Source organism: Nomascus leucogenys, chromosome 5 (genome assembly GCF_006542625.1).
Source record: "Nomascus leucogenys isolate Asia chromosome 5, Asia_NLE_v1, whole genome shotgun sequence".
Taxonomy (NCBI): domain Eukaryota; kingdom Metazoa; phylum Chordata; class Mammalia; order Primates; family Hylobatidae; genus Nomascus; species Nomascus leucogenys.
The window spans coordinates 56,456,260-56,476,475 of NC_044385.1; the positions used below are offsets into that span (position 1 = coordinate 56,456,260).

Here is a 20,216-nt window from a genome sequence, read left to right on the forward strand (position 1 = left end):
CAGCTCATTCACAGTGGGCCGTCTTTTATCCATATTTCAGCTAACCAAGCAAATAAACTATTAGAACTTTTTTTAACTCCCTGAGCTGCAACATTAAATGCAGAGTCCCTACTTAGTAGGTCCAAATCAATAAATTCAGCCTGATCCAACACTATGTTCCTTCCACCATTATCCCACTCTTAATATCCATTCCCATGCCTGTTCTCCAGATTTCTGTTTATATAGATTAGAGAACGCAAACAGTTCTTTTCGAGTGTAGCATACCTCCTCATGGGTCACACTCTCAACCTCACCTCTAGGGGCCCACTGGGATTTTAGTCTAGTTATAGGTCTAGAAGCAAACAGAGGTGTTGGGGGTGCCTCCCGAGGAGAATCAACATTATCTTGCCTGGCAACTGCTTCAGGGGAGGCCATGACTGTTGCCTCTGGCAGCACAGGGTTTACCTCCTCAGACAAAGGTGGAAAGGCTGATGGAAGCATAGGTCAGGGAGGGGATGTTGCCACTGTTGGGAATAGAGAAGCTGTTCCTTCTGGCAAAAAAGGTTCATAAGAGTTCACAAACTCAGTGTTCCCAGCTTGATCAGGGTCCTCCTACATGTCCCCATTCCAAGTTTCAGAGTCCCATTCTATTCCAATCAATGCCCTCACTTTAACAGTAGACACCTGGCAAGGCTGTGCATGCATCTTTCATTGCAGGTTAGCCACTCACATGATAAGAGCTTGTGTCTGTTTTTACACAATTTCAGCTCTTTCCCTACAGGAGATAAGATTCTAACTCAGGACGGTCTTAGCATATTTGAGGCTCAGTATCTGCTTCTGAAGCTGGGAGATAGAATCCCTGAGTTCATCATTTTCTTTCATCACTGTCTACTGAACTTAGGAGCAACCAACCAGCTTCATTATGTTCCTTGGTTCTCCACATATGATCAAAGGTGTTATGTAGAATCACTAAACTCCTTGCCTCTCAAAGAACCATGAATCAAGAGTGTCAAATGCATTTATTTTGCATAACTCTCTAAACAGTTCATGCCAAGGACTATCAGTGTTCTCCATACTATTAGAAGTAGAGTCCTTAGCATTTTTGGGTCTAATCATATTAAGCAGCCAACTCCAGAAACCCCAAAACCAATGAAAGATCTCCATCCTTAATACCAAAATCTGTATTAGTTAGGGTTCTCTAGAGGGACAGAACTAATAGGATATATATTTATTATGTATAAAGGGGAGTTTATTAAGTATTAACTTACATGATCCCAAGGTCCCACAATAGGCTGCCTGCAAGCTGAGGAGCAAGGAGAGCCAGTCCAAGTCCCAAAACTGAAGAACTTCATTTCGATGTTCAAGAGCAGGAAGCATCCAGCATCGAGAAAGATGTAGGCTGGGAGGCTAGGCCAGTCTTTCCTTTTCATGTTTTTCTGCCTGCTTCATATTCACTGGCAGCTGATTAGATTGTGCCCACCAGATTAAGGGTGGATCTGCCTTCCCCAGTCCACTGACTGAAATGCTAATCTCTTTTGGCAACACCCTCACAGACACACCCAGGATCAATACTTTGTATCCTTCAATCCAGTCAAGTTGATGCTCAGTATTAACCATCACATATGCATAAAAAATATAAAAGAATATTTTGCAAAATGATCATAATGTGCTATTGATGAAATACAAGCAGGGAAAGCAGCAAAAGTCAGTGTTCGGAGTCAAATGTGCTGATCCAAGGCAGTGTGAATTTCCTAGGGCTGCCAGGAGTTAACAAATTACCAAAAACCAGGAGGCTTAAAACAATAGAAACATTCTGTCACAGTCGTGGAGGCTAGAAGTCCAAAATCAAGGTGCCAGCAGGGTTGGTTCCTTTAGAGACGCTGAGAGACAATCTGTTTCATGCCTTTCTCCTGGCTTATGGTGGTTCCTGGTAACTCTTGGCATTCTTTGGGTTGTAGATGCATCAACCAAATCTCTGCCTCCATCTTCACATCACCTCATTTTCTGTGTGTCTTCTTTCCTGTCCCATATAAGGATACCCATCATTGAATTTAGGGCCCACCCTCATCCAGGATTCTCTCATCTTGAGATTCTTAATTACATCTGCAGAGACCTATTTCCAGATAAGTTTACAGTCACAGGTATTGGGGGCTAGGACTTGGACATCTCTTTTTGGGGGTACTATTCAACAACTTCAGTCTGCCCTATGATACCCAAATTTCATGCCCATTTCACTTGCAAAATACATTCACCTAACACCAACATTCCCAAAAGTCTCAGCCCATGACTGTATCCTACGTCTAAAATGTCATTGAAATATCATCAGCTCAAAAGTCCCAAATCTCATCATCTAAATCATCTCCACTTGTATGCATGAAACTCTAGGTATGATCCATTTTGGGGCAAAATCTCTCCATTTGTAAAACTAGAAAACAAATTACTTGGCCAGGTGCAGTGGTTCACGCCTGTAGTCCCAGCACTTTGGGAGGTCAAGGCAGGAGGATCACTTGAGCCTGGGAGTTTGAGACCAGTCTGGACAACATAGTGAGACCCTGCCTCTACAAAAAAAATTAAAAATTAGCAGGATGGGCTGGGTGCAGTGGCTCATGCCTGTAATCCCAACACTTTGGGAGGCCGAGGCTGGTGGATCATGGTGAAACCACGTCTCTACTAAAAATACAAAAATTAGCTAGGCATGGTGGCACATGCCTGTAATCTCAGCTACTCAGGAGGCTGAGGCAGGAGAATCGCTTGAAGCTGGGAAGCAGAGGTGGCAGTGAGCTGAGATCACGCCACTGCATTCCAGCCTGGGTGACAGAGTGAGACTCCACCTCAAAAAAAAAAAAAAAAAAGCCAGGTGTGGTGGTGCATGCCTGTAGTCCTAGCCTTTTCCAGGAGGCTTAGGCTGGAAGATTGTCTGAGCCCTGGAGGTTGGGGCTGCAGTGAGCTGTGGTCATGCCGCTGCACTTTAGCCTGGACAACAGAGTTAGACAAAAAAAAAGAAAAAAAAAGAAAGAAAGAATAAATTAATCTGCTTTCAAAATACAATGGTGGAGGACAGGCATAAGTAAGTCATTCTTGGCCAGGTGTGGTGGCTTACACCTATAATCCCAGCACTTTGGGAGGCTGAGGCAGGAGGATCACTCGAGCCCAGAAGTTTGAGACCAGCCTGGGCAACATAGTGAGACCCTGTCTCTATTTTAAAAATAAATTTTAAAAAATGAAAATTTTAAAAAGTAAGTCATTCCATCCCAATAGGGAGAAATTGGAAGGAACAAAGGGGTCACCATTCCAAGCAAGCTTGAAATCCAGCAGGGAAAATTCCATTAGGTTTCAAGGCCTGAGAATAATCCTCTGTGGCCCACTCCCCTGCCCTCTGGGTCCACAGAGGCTCCATCAGCCCCTGCCTCTAGGCCTGCCTCTTTGGACCCTGCCTCTGCATCCATGGCTTAGCTCTGAGTCATTCTTGCTTTTCCTTGAAGGTTAGCATGTGTTTGTAGCTAAGTAGCTCTGTTAGCCTATTTCCTGCCTATAGAATCCCAGAAGTCTCACAGTTATTTTCATTTTCCATTTCATCTTATCTCTGTCCCTTTCTGTACAAGCTAGCAGTGTTTCTGTATTGTAACAGTCTCAAAAACTTTGTAGGCCCCCTTTGTATTTCAAGGATATCCATTCTAGATAACTCCATCTCTATTTCTGGCTTCTTCTGGGATGGTCGATTGGGTTCATGAGACATACCTAATATCTTTAGCAAAATGTTGTCCAGCCACATCCTTGACCCTCTCTCTAGGGCACACTTTTCCTACAATGAGTTTCCTAACTTAAGCATCTTTTGTGAACTAGGTAGGCTCAGAACCTCCCAAATAAAACAGTGCTGGTTTCTCTTGGCTTAACAGTTCTTTTCTCAGTTTATCTTCTCTATCATTTTCCTATAAGTAAAAGAGAAAACAGGCCACACCTTCAACACTTTGCTTGGAAATCTCAGCTAAATATCTAAGTTCATCACAGCCTTCAAGTTCTGTTTCCACTCAACAGTAGAAAACAATACATCTACACTTCTGCCACTTTATAATAAAGATGGCCTTTCTTCCCTTTCTAATAACACATTTCTAATTTCCTTCTGAGACCTTACCAGAAGCATCTTTAACATTCATATTTTTACCAGCATTCCATTCATGATATATATACAATGGGCCCTCCATATCTCCGGGTTCCACATCCATGTATTCAGCCACCACAGATCAAAAATATTCAGGGGAAAAATACTAAAAAACAAAACAACAGTAAAAATAAAATAATAAAAAGCAATACAGGCCAGGCGTGGTGGCTCATGCCTATAATCCCAGCACTTTGGGACAAGAGGATTGCTGGAAGCTAAGGGTTCGAAAACAGCTTGGGCAACAAAGCAAGACCTCATCTCTACAAATAATAATAATTAAAAAATTTGCTAGGTGCAGTGGCATGTGTCTGTAGTCCCAGCTACTTGGGAGGCTGATGCAGGAAGATTGCTTGAACCCAGGAGTTCAAGGCTGCGATGAGCTATGATTGCACCACTGCACTCCAGCTGGAGTGACAGAGCAAGGCCCCATCTCAGAAAAAAAGAAAAAGAAAAAAACCAACAATACAGGATAACAACTATTTACATAGCATTTACATTGTATTAGGTATTATAAGTAATCTAAAGGTGATTTAAAGTATACTGGAGGATATGTGTAGGTAATATGCACATCTTTGCCATTTTATAGCAGGAATTTGAGCATTCATGAATTTTGGTATCCATCAGGATCCTCGGACCAGTCCCCTGGGATACCGAGGCATAACTGTATTCTCTAGGGCAATAGAAGCTTTCTTTTCTGTGCTGTTCACTTCCTCTGAGCCCTCACCAGATCATCTTTAAAGTTCATATTTTTGCCAGTCATCTCTTCAAGGAAATCTACTAGGCTTTTTCTATTATATACCTTGAAATTCTCCCAACCTTTACCCATTAGCCAATTACAAAGTCTCTACCACATTTTTAGGTATGTGTTATAGCAGCACCCCCCGTCCCAGTACCAAAATCTGTGTTAGTTTCCTAGGACTGCTGTGAAAAATCACCACACGCAGGGTGGCTTAAAACAGTAGAAGTGTATGCTCTTATGGATGTGGAGGCCACAAGTCTAAAATCCAGGTGGCGGCAGGGTTGGCTCCTTCTGGAGGCCCTGAGGGAGAATCTGTTCTAGGTTTCTCTCCTAACTTCTGGTTATTGCTGGCAATCCTTGGCATTCCTTTCTGAGTAAATGAACCATTCTGATCTCTGCCTCCCTCTTCACGTCACCTCTATTCTGTATGTCATCTTCTTTTCTGTCTCTTATGAGGACACACCATTGGATTTAGGGCCCACTCTAATTCAGGGTGATCTCATATTTCTAAATAAGGTTACACTCTCAGGTACCTGGGGTTGGGACTTGGACATATCTTTTGGGGACCACTCTTCAGCCCACTATAGGCAGACTTCCCATAGAAGGTAAATGTTAAGGGTTCAGGACGGAAAAGCTGGGTGGGGGATAAGGCATTTGTCAGAGCCCTGTTTTCCCACGGCGGCAGGAACGCCCCAAGAGTGCTGTGTTCCCTGGCGAGGGGAAGGTCAAGATGAGCGTGGAGGAGCAGATTGACCGAATGCGGCGGCACCAGAGTGGCTCCATGAAGGAGAAGCGGAGGAGCCTGCAGCTCCCGGCCAGCCCGGCTCCCGACCCCAGTCCCCGGCCAGCCTACAAAGTGGTAATGCCTTCCCAGCTACCCACAGGCTTGAGCCTGGCATCTGCCAACAGTGTCCAGTCCCAGGGCGTGGCCAGCCTGGGCCTGGGGGGTTTGAGAGGAAGGAGAGGGGAAAGAACCCAAGCTGGGCACCTGGAAGAGCTGGAGAGTCCTCTCCCCCACCAGCAGAAGAGTCCTTCAAGTGTTGACTTTTTCTTGTTTAAAGAAAATAACTCACAAAAAGGAATGCCTTAATTATTTTTGTTGAAATAAATTATACAAAATTCACTTAATAGAGAATAGACAGAATTCACCACACAGAAATAGCTGCCACTTATGCCTGTTTCTGGAGCATCTCCTCTGTGCCTAGCAGTGGGCTGGCTGCGATGAAGATAATCATAATAGCTCAGCATCGCATGGCACAATATAATCCACAAATCCCTTTCATGTTATTTCATTTAATCCTTTTAACAACATTGGGTTAGGAATTATTATCCCTATTTTGCAGATGGGGAAACAAAGTCAAGAGAAATTAAAGGATTCCTGGGCTACACAGCTGTTAAGTACAGAGCTGGATGTAGCCCAAGACATCACTTAACTTTTCTTTCCATTAAATTTTAGAAATATGGAAAAATTATGACTCATAAGTCCTGTCCTCAACAGCTTACATTCTAGTTGATGGATTAGAACTTCTATAATATGAAATCATTAGAAGTTAGCTGGGTGTGGTTGGCTCCTCATGCATGTAATCCTAGCACTTTGGCAGGCCAAGGTGGGAAGATTGTTTGAGACCAGGAGTCTGAGACCAGCCTGACAACAAAGCAAGACCCTGTCTCTATAAAAACATGTTTAACAAGTAGCTGGGCATGGTGGATGCACCTATAGTCCCAGCTACTTGGGAGGAGGTCAGGAGTTGGAGATTGCAGCGAGCTATGATTCTGTGACTGTGCTCCAGCTGGAGTGACAGCAAGACCCTGTTTCTTAAAAAATAAAAAGAAGAAATCAATACAAGTCACACTAATTCAACTGCCCAAAATACATAGCACAGAATGTGAATCCAGGGTAGAGCAGGATGGGGAAGAGCAAGAACTGACAAGAGATAATGAGATGTTGCCTCTGGGGCCTAGCAGGTGGGCAGGCTTTGGGCCAGCAGAAAGGAAAGAGGATAGTTCTGCAGTGGGGTGCGGTGGGAGCAGTGGGGTGGCAGCTAGATCAGGTGAGCTGGGAAGGGAAAGCGAGGACAGAGCATAGCTAGAGCTGCCTGGAGGCATAGGTAGCCGTGGTGCGATCATGACGCTGCTGTCCCCTAGGTGCGCCGCCACCGCAGCATCCATGAGGTGGACATCTCCAACCTGGAGGCAGCCCTGCGGGCAGAGGAGCCTGGCGGGCAGGCCTACGAGACACCCCGGGAGGAAATTGCCCGGCTTCGCAAAATGGAGCTAGAGCCCCAGCATTATGATGTGGACATCAATAAGGAGGTGAGTGGAGTCAGGAAGCTGTAGTGGGAGAGTCTGGGAAGGGACAGAGGTGGTGACCCCAGCCCCTCCATAGCTCTCCACTCCAGACAAAGTCCTCATCCCCGAACGGTACATTGACCTGGAGCCTGACACTCCCCTGAGCCCTGAGGAGTTGAAGGAGAAGCAGAAGAAGGTGGAGAGGATCAAGACACTCATTGCCAAATCCAGGTAACCGGCCTGGGTGAGCCTCTACTTCCTCTGCCCACCCTGGCACCTGGGACACCTGGGCCACTAGAAGTCGTTGGGGGCACAGAGCCTCCCCAGGGGAGAGCACATCGAGGTGGTGGCTCCAGGCAGCAGACAGGGCCCAGCTACCGGCAAAGGCAAGGATGCTGCTGTCAGGTGCTACTAAGACCTGCCAGGCTTGTGCACATCACACCATCAAGACAAAACTGAAAGCTCGCCCTCTGATGACTTCTTTTCCCCTCCAAGGCTGCCCTAAATGCTCACTTGAACCTTTTAATTCATTTGAGAACATTGAGGGTAGGGGTCCCAACCTGTGTTTTGCCAGGGTCCCACTCACTCCTAGGGACAGCCTTGCTGGGAACCAGAGACTGCACATTCACGGGGCCCTGGCCCTCCCTGCCAACCTCAGTCAACAAGCCCCCCCAGGCCACTTGGACCAGCCTGTCCCTCCCTCCATTTCTGTGTGTCTGTGCCTCTTCAGTATGCAGAACGTGGTGCCCATCGGCGAGGGGGACTCTGTGGACGTGCCCCAGGACTCAGAGAGCCAGCTGCAGGAGCAGGAGAAGCGGATTGAAATCTCCTGCGCCCTGGCGACCGAGGCCTCCCGCAGGGGCCGCATGCTGTCTGGTGAGAGGGGCTGGGCCTCGCTCCACCCTGCCAGGGAAACCAGCTGACCAGGTTTAGGGGAGGAAGCGTGGCACTGCTACAAGGGGGGCAGTAGCAAAGAGATACAAGGCTGAGGAGATGCTCCTCGAGGTTGAGACGAGCATCTATTGAACACCAGGTACTGTGCTAGGCTCAGGGAGGTGCAAAGGGGCCAGAGTTGCTGCATCCAGGAGCTCAGAGCAGGTATGATCCTTACAGCCATGTTAGGGAGTAATGGCCAGAGGCCATGCAGAGCATTGGGAGCCATTCTGCCTGGGCATGTTGGGGAAAGGCACAGAGAAAAGATGATAGCTGAGATTGACTGAGAAAGACAAAAATATTTCTCAGTTGCAGGGAGAGGGCCAGGTATTCCAGAGTATCCGTTCATTTCCTGCTTTTGCTGCATGCAAATAGGAAGAAGCCAAGAAAAGATGGTGAGGGCAACCAAAGAGTTGAGAGCGATGCAATTACCACCTTGGCTACTGATCCAACTCACTTTTCTGCTAAGAAAAGATGACTATGAGGAACTGACTTCATGCTGATACAAAGGCTACCAGGTCCTGACTAGATGTTGATAGGGTTGAGATCAACAGGGTCAGTTTCTACTCAGCCTGAGATATCATCCCAGAATAGATGAAAATGTAGTTGAGCTTTTAAGAATGAAGAGATTCTGTATGAATGGGAGGGTTAAAGGGAGAGGAGAGACAGTGGGTAAGTCAAGGAGCCTGGGAGACTGTTCCCTTCATCAAGATAAAGGTGCTTAGGATAGAGAGGTAGAGTGAGAGTGAGAGCTTTGAAGGCCACAGTTAAGAGGAATGACTCAGAAGGGGCAGCCATGGTTGGAGATGACATTGGCAGAGGAGTGGGAGCAGGTGTGCAGGCCGCAATTCCAGTAGCCCAGGCAAGAGTCAGGCCATGATCAGGTTAGAACCGTGGCTCAAAACATAGTGGAAGGGATGGCGTTTCATGTTGGTGATTGAGGAGAGTTCAAATTCTGGTGCTCTGAGGCTCCATTTCCTCATCTGTGAAATTCAAATCAAAATTCCTGCCTCCAGTGCTGGTGGTATAAGGATTGGAAACAGTGTGTGCCAAACACCTAGCACAGTGCCTGGCATTCAGTAAGTGCTCAATACATGCTTGCAAGCCATAGTAGTGGTGACAGTAGCAGTAGCGCTGTGTTGCTGGTAGTAGTAGTTGAAATAGCAATAGATGAAGTAGAAATAGAAACCATTTGTCGTTTGGCTAATTATTTTAAATATGGATATTTTCAGAAACCAGAAGATTTTAGCTACAGCAAAGAGGATTTAAGTAAGCCTTAATGAAGAACCTTCTGCCAGTTAGGGTGTAATGGACTTTAGAATGGATGTCCAGGGAGAGCCTTGGAGGTATTTCAGGGAGAGGCTGTCTTTAGGCTGGAGTTGAGGGGAAGAGAAGAGATAGCTTCAGAGAGCCCCATCCTGCAGCCAAAAGGCAGCAAAACCAGTTTGGCCACAAGGAAGCAGGCCTCTCTTGAACCTCCCTGTAGTTTAGCTGCAAAATGAGCTTGAGCCTTCCAAAGATCAGATTCCACATGCTCTGGGCAAAAGGCAACTTCCTGTTTCAAGGGGTTAGAGAGACAAGGCGGGTTTAAAAACCTTGCTCTGCCCCAGCCCCAGTCCCTGGCGCTCTCTACTATAGTTCCTCAGCCAAAGGTCCCATGAAAACAAAACCCACCCGACCTATCCGATTTCCGTCTTGATACACATGGGCTTACATGTCGGGGTCTGTGTGCTGAAACCAAATGGTCACCTTGCTTTTGCCAAAACCCCAACTATTTAAAAAATGGCTGTGGCAGGGCCAGACCTCAGACTCAGCCCACTGTTCCCACCGCCCCTGGCCTGTGGCCCAGCTCCCCAGAGCTACAGCTCTGCCAGGCACAGCAAGGCTGCTCCTGCGCATGCACTGTGCGGGCACAGGTTCACACCCAGGACACTGTGTGTGTGGCAGTGCTGGGCACAGGTCATGAGCACAGCGTGCAGCGGGTACAGCGAGTAGAGTTCAGATGCTGTTATGCTTACAAATCCACCCGGTGCGTGCAGACTCAGGTATGTAATATGTGGGAAGTTATGGCACTTTTTGAGTTTGTACGTGTGGCGCAAATGTCATGTGCAGTGTCTGGATCGGGTAATGTTTGTAGATACATGCATTTATTTGTGTGTATTCAAGTGTGCAGTGTGAGAGTGGAGGAAAGGTTTGAGTACAAACGTAGGAATGTGTATGTCTGTGTAAAATGTCTAAGGATGTTGTGTGGAGACCCATTATTTATGAATCCAGGTGGTATATGGTAAGCTGTTGGAGCATAAATGTGCATGTGTGTGAGTGTACAATACATTGGTGGAGGTGGTGTTTATGAATGCATGTATTTATGTGTGATTGGCTTTTCTGCAGTATGGGAAATGATAAAGCATATTTGTGTATATGTTGTGTACAGTGTATATATTGCAATATTGTGAACTTCTGTCTGTGTGCACAGGCTGGAAGAAAGTACAGTGTCATGAATGTGAGTATGTGTGACTGATCATTTCTGCACGCATGTGATACTTGTGATTGCACACATTATAATATCACATCTGTATGATTCACATCTGCAACATATGCAAATCTTAACTATTTTGATGGATATATTTCTAATATATATTTAGTATTTTTCTGCCTTCTTAACAAAGTTCTGTTTACATATGACCTTTTCTTGCTCATGTATTATCATTCTAAATATCTTTATTTTGCCGACCTCTGTTAAAGGAATGCCCTTAGGGCCACAATGGACATAGATCTGTTTGTAGCTATGCTAAATGTTCCCAAACTGTCACTCTTTTGAAGCTGTTATGTCTGCTTTTTTACAAAACATTTTCTCTCCTCAGTCGTGCTTTCTTATAGATGTCAGTGGGCCTCCCAATTCCTCTGTCTCTTTGAATTTTCCTATTTCTAATCTCCCCTGGGCTAGAAACCCAGCTAGTCAACACCTATTAGAATTGTGTATAAATAAGAGTAACTGGACTCCAAGGAGTCCCTGTGAGTAAATTCTGAGAGCCTCACTGCATGTCCTGTGGGCTGTAACCTCTATGTTGGCTTCCTGGAGATAACTTTTGCTTCGCTTTTGGTTTCTTGGCTGTTTTAGAAGTTGAGACTGCTAGATGACTAAGCGTTGGGTCAGTGATGTGGCTATGCACATAAATGTGTGTTTGAAAGTGTTTGTGAGTGTATTTGCACGTGAAGTTACAAGTTGGGTCATGTGGAAGGGCGCAGGCTTGGAAGTACACAAATACGCTTATGTGAGCTGTGTGCAATGAGTGTAATGATACGGACTTGCCAGATCCCATGCACAAACTTTGTGTTGTGTATAGGCAGACAACTTCACATCCATGGGAGAGCTACATGTGTTCTTTGCACATGTAGGTGTATTAGATATGTAACGACAGTAGCCACCTTGGCTCTTTGTCTTGCACGGACGGCAGGGAAGGTGATGAGGTCCAGGGTAGGGTGGGGGACGAGGGACTGGGAAGTTCAATGTTGGGACCCCTCTCTCGGTGGAAATGCAGTGTGACACTGGCTGAGGTCTGGTTCCTTTCTGAGCCTGAGTGAAGATGTTGTCTCTGCCATCCTCCTGCCTTGCGGCTACAGTGAGGATGCATAAGGGTCTGGAGACTGCATAGAGCTTGTCGCCAATAAGAAGTCTCCCCTTCTCATTGTCCTTCCACTTTGCTATTCTTAACATGGAATAATAATGATAATAGAGTAAAATCTCATTAATTCAAATGTCATTTCAGGCTTGTCTCGATTTGCTCAGGGGTGGACTGAAGTTTGCCTTTACTGGACTGATGAAAAGGGGGTCTCAAGTGTTAGCAGGGAACATGTTTCTGAGCCCTTGACTGTGCCAAGTTGACAGAACTCGCTTGAAGTTTATCAGAAATCTCTGTTTTTATGGCATTGATTAACATGGTGGTCACTTCACTTCTGTTCATTAAATGGGGCCACATGGTTTGGATTAGTGTGATTTTACTGCACTATTAATCATTAACATTAGTGACACTGCCGTATATAAAGTACCACTCCCTGTTTCTGTCTGCACAGTAGTGGAGAGGTGTGTGAATCTCCGCATTGTGTGGATGGGAGGGGAGCCCTTGGCCCAGAGAGGGCCTGGCCTTACCCACAGTCACACTGGTTCTCAGCAGAGCCTAGATTCGGCCAGGTCTCCTCTGGTGCCTCACACTCTCCTCCATGATGCCCTGGGAATGAGGACAGCTTGGCCTAGCTTGAGCAAGCTCCAAGCTCAGTGCTCTCTCTTTGCTTGCCTCCCTGCCTCACTCCCTGCCTGGGGAGGGCCTCGCTTGCTCTGGGTGCCCACCCTCCTCCCCTACCCACCCCCATTCACCTCCCTGTTCATTTCTGTTTCCAGTGCAATGTGCCACCCCAAGCCCTCCCACCTCCCCTGCTTCCCCGGCTCCTCCAGCAAACCCCCTGTCGTCTGAATCCCCACGGGGCGCCGACAGCAGCCATACCATGCGGGTCTGAGCTCTGACGTAAGCACTTTTCTACTGTATTTCATCCATCTGGGGAGTGGGGCCCCTTCCTTCACCCCCATTGAGCCATCTATGCCTTCTCATTTTGGTATTGCTTCTCCCCTACCCCAGTGCCCTGTGCCGCTCCTCCCCACTATCCATCCATCCAACCATCCATCCATCCGTCCATCCAGCTTCCCCACGCAGTGCTGGGCTGGAGCCAGCTGGCAGGGCCGCTTCTTGGATGTTGTGATGCCAATGGCCTTTGCTTCTCCAGAAGCAGGCAGGGAATGGAGCCGAGACCTCACCTGTCTGCTCTCAGGGAAGGCTCTTCCCTGACACCCCACCCCTGTGCCTCCTGTCTGCTGAGAAGCTTTCCATCTGTTGAGATACACAGATGCAGAACCTTCAGAAGCCCTCAGAAGCTGTTTCTCCACTCCCAGATCTTACTGTAAATTAAAATAACATTGACAACTACAGCCAAAGGCTGTGAACCCTTCCCTTGCCCCTAGCCCACAGCCGCTCACTCTCAGTCAAGTAGAAAAGAACACTGACTTCCTTTCCTTTGTTCCCCTCTCAGGATTGAGGGACTGGAGTGGGTTTCTGCCAGGTTTTTGCAGGATGAGGCTTCTTTCTCCTGGGAAGGTCGGCTGGAGTCCTTGCTCCTCTGTGCAGCACTCTTCTCACTCCATTTCTTTTTTCTCCAGTGCAAGCCCTGGCTGAGGCCAATGCTGTGAAGCTCCACAGAGCCACATTCTGAAGCCGTCCTCTGCCCACCCTGGCTCCCCACCCTGGCCCCCTGCCCCTGCACTCCCATGGGAATGCTACAGGGAGCCAGGCTGGGGCCGTGGGCTGCTGCTGAGAGGACCGTGGATACCTCAGTGTCCACACACCCACCACGCCTAGTCCTGGAGCCCTCATTACTCACACCGTGGTCCTGGGCCAGGGCCTGAGATGACAGTGGGGAGCACCATCCTCGTCAATGTCCAAGTCACAGGGAGCCTCAGCCTTGCCCTGGCTGGGGTCGTGGTGACTCCAGTGGAACATTCCCTGATGGGGGACATGCCGTGGTGGAGAACACACCTGTGGCTATCTTCGGTGAGGACTAGAGGTGAAGAGGAGATGGACGCTGCCTCTGGAGCCAGCCTGACACCGAGGACAGCACTTGTCATCATCCCTATCCTCATCAGCCCCACCCTGCTGCCTCAGCTGGACCCAGGGCTTTGACACAAACCCACTGCTTTGCTTATGGGTGCTCCCTGGGGTCCAGTGGAGACTGACCACCCCGCTTGAGCCAAAGACAAGGTGATGAGAGATGGGGAGAGGCTATTGGCTCCCAGAGGGAACAGTGCTGGCTGTGGCTAGAGAACAGCAGGTCTGTGCAGTGTCTGAGGGCAGGTTGGGAAGGGTAGCAGAGAGACAGAGACAGAAAGAGCGAGAGAGAGAGAGAGAGAGAGAGAGAGATCCTCAGAGTGGAAGGAGGAGAAGCAGCAGGACACATTGGCAAGTCAAGCAGGAAGGAGGGAGATGAAAAGGGGGTATCGGATTGGTTTCCCCAGGTGGAGCCTTAGGTTAGTGCCCAGTGCAGTGCCAGACTGTCTCCTCTGCTCCTCCCACCTCATCCCCAGGAGGACCCACCAGTGGAGCACATGGCAGCCTCAGTGGAGGTGCTTGGTGTGGGGATCTGGGTGAAGGCGGTTGAGTAGCGACTGCCTGGGAGATGGCTGTTGGTAGGTCTGCGCCTGGTGTCTGCCTCCCCATCCTGGGGAAAGGGGCAGAGAAAAGGACTTGTCTTATGTAGGGTGTGGTCAGCCTTGGGGCCTTACCTACCCAGTTCCGTGATATTTCTTGCCCTGTTCCCCCTGGAATGTGCAGTGGGCCAGCTGAGAGTACGCCTTGAGGAGGGGGGATGAGGCATTAATCTGGGAGGCCAGATTCCAGGACCGTCCCCCCTATCCCAGACATCCCAGACGAGGACTGGCTGAGGCTAGGCGCTCTCATGATCCACCTGCCCAGGGAGGGCAGTGGGGGAGCGACAGAAAAGCAAACACATTCTTCCTCAGCTCCACCCACCTGGAGATGAATGTAGCCAGAGAGGAGGAAGGAGGGAAGCTGAAGACGCCGTGGCCCCTCGGCCTTCTCTCTGCTAGAGTTGCCGCTCAGAGGCTTCAGCCTGACCTCCAGCGATCCCAAGAACATCTACTAATTCCTCTCCACTCCTTCATGGCTGGGACAGTTACTGGTTCATATGCAAGTAAAGATGATAATTTACTCAACAAATATTTATCGAGCACCTTTTATGTACCAGGCACTGTTCTAGGTGCTTAGGCTATTCTCATGTTTCTGAGGGATTACAGCCTGGGAGGATTCCACCAATCTTCACTTCTAGCAGGTTTTTCAAACGTGACCCTTGGCTATATTTCCCATCTTCACAGTTCAAGCACCCCAAACCTGCCCTTTCTCTCCTGCAGACTGGCAGGTGGGATTGGCTCCCAGGTCATCTCCTCTCTCTCTTTCTCCCAAGCCTTTCTCCCTCCACAGGAAACAGATTTTTCAGGGCCTTCCACGCCTGCCGCTTTGTCTGTCTCTTTTTTTTTTTTTTTAAGTAATATTTTTTAGAAATACATGTAAAATACCAAGAAATAATGTCTGCGCCTCTGCCACCTCTCTCTCACCTCTTATTTCATAAAGCTGGCTCTTTATGTTGCTTTACATGCCTTAATATATGTTTTATGGAGATTATACATATTATAGGTCTATATATGTAATATATTTGTTTGGATGTCTGATCTTTTCCTACAGTTCCTGCCCAGGCCTGTTTTTCTCTCCCTTATTTTCCACATCATTCCTAGCATATCAAGGCCATACCCCTTGCCTTTTTGATCCAAAGAAGGGGAGAGGAAAGACTTATTTTAAGGCAGATCTATTTTATGCTTTTGTTTAAAAAAAGCAAATCTATTTTCAAATTGTGCAATGTCTGAATGGAATTGGCAAATGAGGTGAGGAGACGGGGTAACTGCCTTTAGGTCCCAACCCTGTGCCCTTCCCTCTGCCACAGTGGCTTCCTTCCATCCTATTCCCCAGTCAGGAAAGGGCTGGTCCCCAGAGCTCACCCAGAAAGCATCTTGCCGGGGGCAGGGCATTCCCTCCGAAGTCTTGGCCTAAGGATTTTATTACACTGTGCGCTCCTGATGGCCCTCTGCGGTTGTCAGGCGTGAATCCTCTGGAAGGAACTATTTGCCGTAGTATGCACAAAGGAGACCCATGCAGGCATGCACCCCAGATGGGCTGCTAGACTACCCCTCTTCATCAGCCTGCTGGAAAGAGCAGACAGCATAATGGCAGCCTATGCCAAACAGCACTAAGGATGTCAGTCTACGAGATGGTGCCAAGCCCAGAGGCGGCGGCTTGGGATCCTCTGGGCCATCCCTGGCCCTTTAGCACAGACACGTGCAAGTTCCTTGGGCTTGTCACACTCCTTTTCACTTGATCCCTCTCTGGCCTGGGTCACATCTATGACATCCCCCCTCTGCAACCTTTCTCTCTGGGGGCTGTACCAAAGGCATGGTACCTCAGTCTGGCATCCAGACTGTGAAATCAGCCTCTGGGCCGAGGAGGGTCCTACAGACAAGGTGGCATCTCAGCATCTCAGCCTCACCCAAGAAACCCCCGGGACTTTACCCCAGCAGGCTGCCACTGGGGCACCGAACTAAGCCAGCTCAGCCTTCCGAACTGCTTAGCCTTTGTCAACCATCAAAGTGGGCAAAGGGTCTCCGGCTTTGCAAGGATTTGGGCAGGATGGAAGTCTTTGTCTAGATCTGAAATCAAGGGCTTGGGAATCTAGAGCAGAGCTCCTGGCCAGCGTTTGAAGCCTGGCCTCCCACCTGGGGCATTTACTGACACCCTGTCGCCAGCCTAGAACATCCTGCTCTGAATGAACAGAGCCCAGATGGGGGTCCAGGGCTAAGTGACCCACCTGGGGAAGCTCTGATTATTCATCCAGGGCCTTCTCAATGAGCACATTACCTCCATGATCAATAACCAAGAGGCTGCAATCAAATACTGCTACTGTCACTTTGAAGATTTTCTAAGGTCGCAAGTGGCACACTTGCTCTCCGGCCTTTGGGAAAGGCATGTTCTTGGGCAGGGCTGGCTATGGCAAGAGGGAACAAATTCCTTTCCCCTTTAGGCACCCTCTACCTGGCAGCTCTTAAAACTAAGAAAAAATATTATATACACACACACACGTGTGTATATATATATATATATATATGCACACACACACACATATATGTCTATTTATGCACATATTGGGGCCAATTTGATTTGCTAGTATTAGACAATAAACCATACAAGGAAATTTATTATCTCAGTGTCTTTATTTAGTATAAAAGTGGCCTTAGAAGAAGGGTGAAGGTTAGATAGATGGAATCTCTGTCAGGGGACAAACAACTGTAGCATCCCCTTAGCATCTTTCTAGCCAATGAGCCCCCTCCCCAGGAGGAGGGGGACGGCCTGACTGAAACAGGTGAGAGTTTGCTTCCTCCTTTCAGCAGCATTCTTTTTAGATTTAGGTACTGAAGAATCCCAGTGAGTTCTGCATTTGTATCTTGCAAGTTTGTATAAACCCAATACAGGAAATAAAATGAATGGTTTGTACATGTGGTGTGTGTCTCCTACTCTGTGTCTGCCCTTGTGGTGCTTGTGGGGTTGTGGGGTTGGCAGCTTGTGGGGTTGGCAGGAAAGGGGAATGGGGGCTGGGGGTAGGCTGGGTGCAAAACATATGCTCCTTCCTCCCCTGTGCCTCAGCCTGCACTTTTCAGCCTCCATCCCCAGGAGCTGGGGAAGCGAGGGTATGCTGCCAACACCAGCATCATCATTTCAGTTCAGGTGACCCCAGATCAGGGTTTGTCCCAAGGTTCTGTATAATGGGAGTACCAGATGCTTCAGGCCCTGGCACCTTCCCTTGGTTTGACTCTGAGACAAAGGATAGGACAGCAGGAGAAGAAAATGAATTCCCAGCCTTTCTTGATTACTACACAATGTGCTGTATTGCTGCTTTACAAGAAGGTGTATAACTTGGTGGGAAGTATGAGAACACCCCAATTCTCATCCTGCCTCCATCCCTTTGGTTTATTTCTCTTGGCCGGTGTTTAGTGATTATCAGTTATTGACACTCTGTGTGAAGGGCTTTACCAGCGCTTCTCAATTTGGAATCTTACTGTGGGGAACAAGAGTCAAGAAGCCTGGTAAATTTTGTGGGATGGGTAGTGGAAGAGAAGAGGTGCGCTCGGGAGACTGGCAGGCTCAGCTGGGCTTCGGCATGTTGTCCGAGGGAGGGATGGCTCAAGAAAAAGCGAGAAGGAGAGATGAGAAAGCAAGCTTCCTCTAATTCCTGATCTTGCATCGGCTTGGCTTTCATGGCTGAAGAAATGTTCCCATTTCTAAGGACTAGTACAGAGGAGGTAATTTTTTAAATTTGACTCTATTTTGGATTTTGTCACATCCCCAGGATGATGTCCTTTGTGAACCCGGGAGAGTTGTGACCAGATGTAGGCTCTGGGGGAGGGCCTGCATCAGAGGCTGGGGTAGGGGCATGCATATTGGAGAACTCGTCACTTTCCGGGGGGCTGAGCTTGTATCTGCAGCCTCCATCTGAGCCAGAGCCAGTGGCAAGGGCTTGGGGAGGAGGTGGAATGTGAGACCACAGAGCACCACCGGGAATCACTGCATCCACCAACAAGGGCTGCCTCCTCCTCTCAAGAGATGATGCCAGCTGGTGCCTGCTCCATCCCCTACCAGATCAAGCCAGGTTGGGATTTGTAAAAAGGGGGCAGTAGCTGAGAAGTAAAAATGAAAATGCAATAGCAGAATGCCCTTTAAGGAGCAGAGCTGTGTAACTGCGTGGTCATTTATTTATTCTTGAAGAGAGGCACGACAAGGTCAGGCAGGCAGCCAAGCCTCAGACCCTGCTGCCGCCAGGGAACTGGGGCCGCGCCACGTCCCCCTCCTCATCCCGAGCCTCACCTCGTTACTGAGACTGATGAGAGAAGGTGGCATGTCATCCTCAACTCCTGCCCCTAGCAACGTGCTCCTTGCTAGCTGCATGAAGATTTGGACAAGTCATTAAATGCTTGAGTCTCAGTTCCCTCCTCTGGAAAATGGGTATATTAACCACCATCTTATGGAACTTTCAAGAAAGGCAAATGAGAAAGTGGATGAAAATCACTTTGAAAACTCAAATTCACTTCCAAATGTGAGGAAGTGGAAGTGGAGATGTGCAAAGGCTCCCTGGCCACCTGCAGGGGCCTGATGTGGGAAGAGGGAGAAGGTTTTCCAGGACCCCTCCTTTACTAGCTCTATACCCTTTGCTGGAAGAAATCACCAGGGCCCGTGCCACCCCTGAGGTGTCCCTCCCCTGCCAGTTCTATGCCTCCAGCCCAGGGAGTAACTGCACCACCCCACACCTTTCTCATCATGGCAGGGTCATGAGACTGCCATGGGTCGAGGACTAGCACCAGCCTTCCAGGGCTCGCATACCCCTTCCCGGGGTTGTCCCTGTGAAGGTCCCTCTCCAGAAGGATGAGTTGTGGACAGCCCCTCTGGGCTCAACTCCAGTACTCAGAGAATCAGGCCAGGAGGGCCCAGTATCATGAGCATTTAATTCTCCTGAGCTCACAGGTGGGTTCCATGGCTGGGGGTGGGGGCAGGGAGGGGCATCCCCAGCTGCTATTTTATACACCTGTGGGAGTGGTTTAGCACCACAATTTGAGATGACAGTAGAAGTCTTTCATATAAAGCATATTAACAGTATACTAATAATAACATTAATAAAATAGTAATTATTATAACTATACAGTAACAGGAATAACAGTGGTTCATTAAGTGCTTACTATGTTCCAGGTACCTGGTTCTATGCACTTCACATGCATTTACTCACGAATCCTCATCCTCTATGTCAGTCATAGGTACTATAATTATCCAAGAAGCTGAGGCACGGAAAGGATAAATAAAATGCCCAAGGCTTCATGAAGCTAGGATGAAGCTCTTAACCTACCAGTGATTTCAACAGGGATGATTCTGGCCCCTAGGGGCATTTGGTTGTCTCAATCATAAGGGTGCAAAACTCTTACTGGCATTTCGTGACTGCAGTGCACAGGACAGATTTCCGAAACAAAGAATTGTCCCATATCCTGCACTTTTGAATGTACAACTGAACTAAACCCACTACCAGTAAAAGTTGGTCATACTTCAATGGACAGTAATACCAAAAGGTTTTGTAAGCTTTTAAAAATAAATTTCATGAACACTCAGAAAGTTACTAGATGGTTATTATGGAGCAGAAGCTTAAAAGGAATAAAGACATTGTCTCAAAATTATTGAATAATCTACTCCATGCATTGTCTACACAAAGGATTATAAGATTTCAGCTACTATGTATTTGACTGAAAACAGTTCCAATCAGTAGGTGTTACTGAATAAGCAAAGAAATTGACTGAAAATATTTAACAGAGGAGATGTGAGAGAACCAAACATGAAATCAGAGACACTTGAGCTGCAGAAGACCTCACTGAGTTTCCTTAATAAAAGTTTTTAGAGTTTATTTCGTATTATTGCC

At 47.8% G+C, this 20,216-nt stretch overlaps 1 protein-coding gene across 18 annotated transcripts in view; it reads left to right on the top strand.

The window, feature by feature from the left end:
* The window catches only part of PLEKHA6 (pleckstrin homology domain containing A6), a 139,825-nt gene extending 122,568 nt beyond the window's left edge, over window positions 1–17,257 (top strand). For 13 of the 18 annotated variants that reach the window (XM_030813174.1, XM_030813162.1, XM_030813163.1 and 10 more), the window contains 6 exons: window positions 5,560–5,736; window positions 7,023–7,190; window positions 7,264–7,397; window positions 7,897–8,042; window positions 12,496–12,619; window positions 13,306–17,257. In XM_030813174.1, the coding sequence (XP_030669034.1) occupies window positions 5,560–5,736; window positions 7,023–7,190; window positions 7,264–7,397; window positions 7,897–8,042; window positions 12,496–12,611 (741 nt within the window). In that variant the 3' untranslated portion in view covers window positions 12,612–12,619; window positions 13,306–17,257. The remainder of the gene's footprint in view (window positions 1–5,559; window positions 5,737–7,022; window positions 7,191–7,263; window positions 7,398–7,896; window positions 8,043–12,495; window positions 12,620–13,305) is intronic. The other 5 variants (XM_030813178.1, XM_030813161.1, XM_030813167.1 and 2 more) reach the window with 2 other exon arrangements.
* The last annotated feature ends 2,959 nt before the right edge of the window (window positions 17,258–20,216 follow it).